Source organism: Lactuca virosa, chromosome 3 (genome assembly GCF_052849685.1).
Source record: "Lactuca virosa cultivar CGN04683 chromosome 3, Lactuca_virosa_CGN04683_v6, whole genome shotgun sequence".
Classification (NCBI taxonomy): domain Eukaryota; kingdom Viridiplantae; phylum Streptophyta; class Magnoliopsida; order Asterales; family Asteraceae; genus Lactuca; species Lactuca virosa.
This window is the reverse complement of record NC_136428.1, coordinates 17,329,768-17,334,480: the sequence shown is the minus strand read 5'-3', so window position 1 is coordinate 17,334,480 and position 4,713 is coordinate 17,329,768. Positions and strand designations below refer to the sequence as shown.

The 4,713-nt window shown below is 32.6% G+C and overlaps 1 protein-coding gene across 1 annotated transcript; it reads right to left on the bottom strand.

The window, feature by feature from the left end:
• Positions 1-723: 723 nt before the first annotated feature.
• LOC145162225 (uncharacterized) lies at positions 724-3,628 on the bottom strand. The gene is made up of 8 exons (XM_079081429.1): positions 3,354-3,628; positions 3,219-3,240; positions 2,073-2,129; positions 1,906-1,987; positions 1,693-1,788; positions 1,456-1,580; positions 1,354-1,372; positions 724-1,255 (listed from the first exon to the last, which is right to left on the bottom strand). Exons 1-8 carry the CDS (start codon positions 3,454-3,456, stop codon positions 875-877), a joined length of 885 nt encoding a protein of 294 aa, XP_078937555.1. The 5' UTR covers positions 3,457-3,628; the 3' UTR covers positions 724-874.
• Positions 3,629-4,713: the final 1,085 nt, after the last annotated feature.

Sequence of the window (4,713 nt, the reverse complement as noted above, 5' to 3'; positions counted from 1 at the left end):
AAAGAACAATAATTTTAAATGATAATAACATCAATTTATAAATTACATAACGTTAACAACAAATAAATTGTATTTTAAATGAACATCATTATTGAAATTAGAAAATAATCGCATAAGTAAAAATTTAAATTAATCAATCATAACAATTGTTAAAAATAATATTAAATAGATAATTATATTTAATTTTATTAATGAGGAAGGTGGGTTGATGTCAATGAAAAAATATTATGTCAAAGTTAATGTCAATAACATAACCATTTTAAACATATATTTTTTAACATTTTAACAATATATTTTTAACCTACGCTGCGCAACGTGCAGGAATTCGTCTAGTGTGGCATAAAGCTATAATAAACTAACCGAGCATTTGATGTCTACTAGAACTTTTTTTTGTCCATGAGGGTCCTTTATAAACTCTTGTTGTACAGTTGTACAGTGTTATACCCTTATATTATCACGGACTAACAACAAACAAAGTCAAATTTAAAAGTGACCCAAAATTTGGAAAAAAAAATACGTTATTGTGACAAAATGTGACTATTATGGATTTCAAACTAAACGCTCTATTAGTTTGTTTGACACGGAAATCAGTATTAAATGCCAGATATATTTGACAACAATCACAATAAACAGTGACTTTTGAAAGTTATGCCAGTAAAGAACATCAACGTAGTACATCTCAAAATGAAAATTATTCAAAATTCAATGTAACAAAATGTAGAGCCGTAGTGAATCTATGTTGAGAAATTTCAAGTAAACCAAAGTTTACTATGTACTATAGAAATTAAATGAAAGAATTTAGTCTCATCAAGATTCAAGAATGATCTTATCAAGTCAAAAACGGTTTTAAAGGTGAAGGCATGCACTGAATGATTTACTTATATTGACCTGGTCCTGGAGGTTGGTTGGTTGGTGGTGGTTGGTTGCCTTGATGATGAGGTGGAGGTGGAGAAGCATAAGGTGGGTAGCCTTGTGGAGGTGGATAAGGAGGGTAGCCTTGTGGTGGTGGATAACCGGCAGGTGGGTAGCCAGATGGCGGAGGATACATATGTGGGTAGCCATGCCCAGGTTGATGATGTTGGTGCTGGTGCTGGTGTTGGTGTTGTAGAGGGTAACCATAGGACGGTGGTCCGTACTGGTGGACATGGGGCGGATATGGCTGATCGATCCTTGACATTTCCTGTATCGGTGGAACATCCATTGGACGGATCCCAAATTTCCCATCTCGTTTGTCTAATTCAACCTTGTGTTGTGTCTGTAAAATTAATAATTATATATCAATTTCCTCCCTTCAATTCATAGATTATTAATCAACCATCAACCATAAATTAATAATTAAAGATAGAATATTACCTGCATGCATGTGCAAACCCTACAAAAGCAATACACTACCATTTAGAATATGTAGAAGAAAAAAATTGGAATAGTTGAAAGAGGAGGGAAGAAATTACGTACGTGCAAAAAACGAGATCGGCTAAGCAATTGAGCAACTGAGACGCGTCACTGAGTTCATCGCTTCCGAGAAGGCAAGCTATGATGGAAAATATACATGCAATTTGTTGGAGGCAAACCATGCAACCCTAATTAATTAATTAAGCGAGATAAAAGCTAATTAATAATTAGGGAGGGTTATTATATAAACAGATCATAAAAAGGTTTGGAGAAATTAACTAAAGAGATTAGTATACGTACAATGATACAGTTATCGCATTTGGTTGTTTGAATGTGAAACTCGTCTTGCAGCATAAAGCGAGTGGATGCTACCGAGTTCCCAAAGCAGAAGAAGACCTGATCAAGATAATTTACAAGAACAAAACATGTTAAAACTACAAGTGTTTTTATTGTGTATTTGTAATTAATCCATGCATGAGTAGGATTTTAAGAAAAAGAATATATGATGAATACCTCTGCGCAAAGGCAAAATTTTGGACATTTACGTTCTCCACACTTACCACTGCAGGGCATATATCCACCACAGCAGCGATATCTGGAACATGCAAATGCAAGAAATAAGTATATATGTATTAAATATAATATAGTTTTGAGGTTGCATGGGTGATGGATTTGTTTACCTTGACATGTCACCATAGAGAGCTCGCTTACGAAGCAAGTATGATGCACATGGTCCGCTGCCATTTTCAGTGTTTAATTATATATAATACATGAAATTATAACAAGGGAAATTAACGTATCCTCAACAAAATATCTTTACCAAAATACAAGAAGAAAAGAAAAGGGTAAACAAGAGACTAATCTTAGCACCAGTATCATAATTAATGATGTCGCTAAAGAGAAGGGTAATTTATATATATTCAACCAGAAAGTGTTTTTATGAATCTTGATTTGCTTTAACATAAGGCTTATGGATGTTAATAATGCGCAATGAGAGAGTAGAGGATGTTAATTAATGACAAATTCACAATCATTATAGGTGCCAATTTAACAGGACAATGAAAAGATTCATAGAGGGTAATTCCAATAATTTCAATAGTTAACAAACTTTAAAGAGCTGTAAAAACAAATTAAGCAGGATAACTGCATCAAGTGACACCAAAAACCATTTTGTGAACTTACTGAGACCTCTGAGAAGATGCATATGCAAAGCAATGTTACTGTCAATACAATGAATCTATAAAGTCTAAACTAGAGGACATATTTGTAGAGAGAGGTTAATTTTATGGGATGAAAACAACTTATATAAGCTCCAATAAATAAATAAGGTATCTAATATCTACCCCTTTATGAATCGTATGTATATTTTATACATAGATCATAGATGTTATGTTATGATATGACACTAATTGAAGTCTCGTTATGAACTTATGAATGGATTTTCGTGTCCTAGTGTTATGTTATATCAAGTACAGGAAGGATTGGAGAATAATCTTTTCAAAATATTTGACATACTAAGATAGTATAGGGACTAAACTGTAACTGTTAGTTTGAATATCAGTTATATTTGGTAGGAACAAACAGAGTGTATGGACGTTAGGTTTAGTTTTCTTTTCTGTAACATTTTTCATACAAGAGAGATTCGTCGTCCTTCTTAATCATCAGACAGAATCTCTCTCCTTTTCTATCTTCTTGTATTCCACGGAATTGTATTTACAAATTAACCACACGAACTACAATTTTTAGAACAATCATATTTGGCAAAATGATAATAGAATAAAATAGATCAAAGATCTAAATAACAATGATCGGAGCAAGAATCTTACCAGAACAAAGCAAAGCAGCAATCTAGAACAGCACAAAACACACACAAAAGTCAGAAGAATTAGAACGAATTTACAAAATTAAGCAGATATACGATGAAATAATAAGGAAATTGAGGGTCAAATAGACTAAATTACACGGAGTATCGGCAGCCATGGTGCTCATGAGATCTGTGTGCCATAGGTTCCGGAAGCTCTGACGCTGCTTCATCAAATGCACCTGCTCTTCACCGGACGGCATTGTCGATTCCTTTCAAAGCCGATCGAGTTACAAATGCAACGATGAGATACCAAATCGAATTGGCGACTTTTTCACAGTCGATGTAGTAAGGAACAAAAGAAAATAAATTTGAATAGAATGGGAAAAAAAGCCCTAAGCTCTCCTGATTTCAGTTTTACGATTGATTCAGAAAACGGTTAATCGGAACTTTTGATCTAGCAAACGAGAGAATGAAATTTAAGATCCTGCACTTCGAATTTTGCAAAAGACACCCGCTTCTTATTTACATGTTTTAGTTTAGTCCTTCTAGAATTGTAAGTTTAAGCACGGTACCCTCCAAATCAAATTATATATGCTTGAAGGAAATGAAAAGAAATGAAAGGAAAATTTTAAGTTTTTGTGTTCCCGAGTAAGGAGGAAAAAGAAAATAAAACATGAAATTTTCCTTCCCCTCACTTTCTTCCCAAATCCGCCCAATTTGGGAGGAAAATTTGGAAGGAAAATATGACTCCAAAATCCTTCCCCTCCCCTCACTTTCCTTCCATTAATGAAACTCGGGAACACGATTTTCCTTCGATACCCCTCACTTTCCCTCCGTATCCTCCCATTTCCCTCCTTAAGTAGAACTCGAGAACAAGGCGTTACTTTTCACCAAATTAATGTAATTGGTAAAATAATAATTTGTAAAGTTATATTTTATAAATTGTATAATTATATTTTATAAATCATTCATTTGTTTAGTTTTAATTTCTATATATACTTATTCGCAGGGTCATAAAATACAAAATAATAGTATGCATTTTGTTGTTTTGGCCATTTATCTTTTATTTGTACTCAACATGTCATTTTTTTTTTTTTTTTTTTTGAGTTTTCATTATACCATTAGAATAAATTTCAATTTGGTAGTTATGTTATATTATATATCATAGACCACGTCATGCCAACAACCAAGAGACATAAATGAACAAATTATGTCATATTAAATGTCACATTGAATAACACATAGAACTCGGTATAATTTTACTTTGTTGAAAATCCATCCAATGGTGAAATGGGAACCTAAAATTATATGGTTTTTGTCCAAAAAAGTTTAGTGATGTATGAGTGATCTAATTTTGGATATTTTTAGTAATTTTGGTCATTATATACTTAAAAAAACGATTATATCATTTATATTTGTTTTTTTATTTTTTTATTTATGTTACTCTTTTTTTTAATTAAAATTAAAAAATGCTCACTCCTCTCTCTCTCTCTCTCTCTCTCTCTTTCACTCTTTTC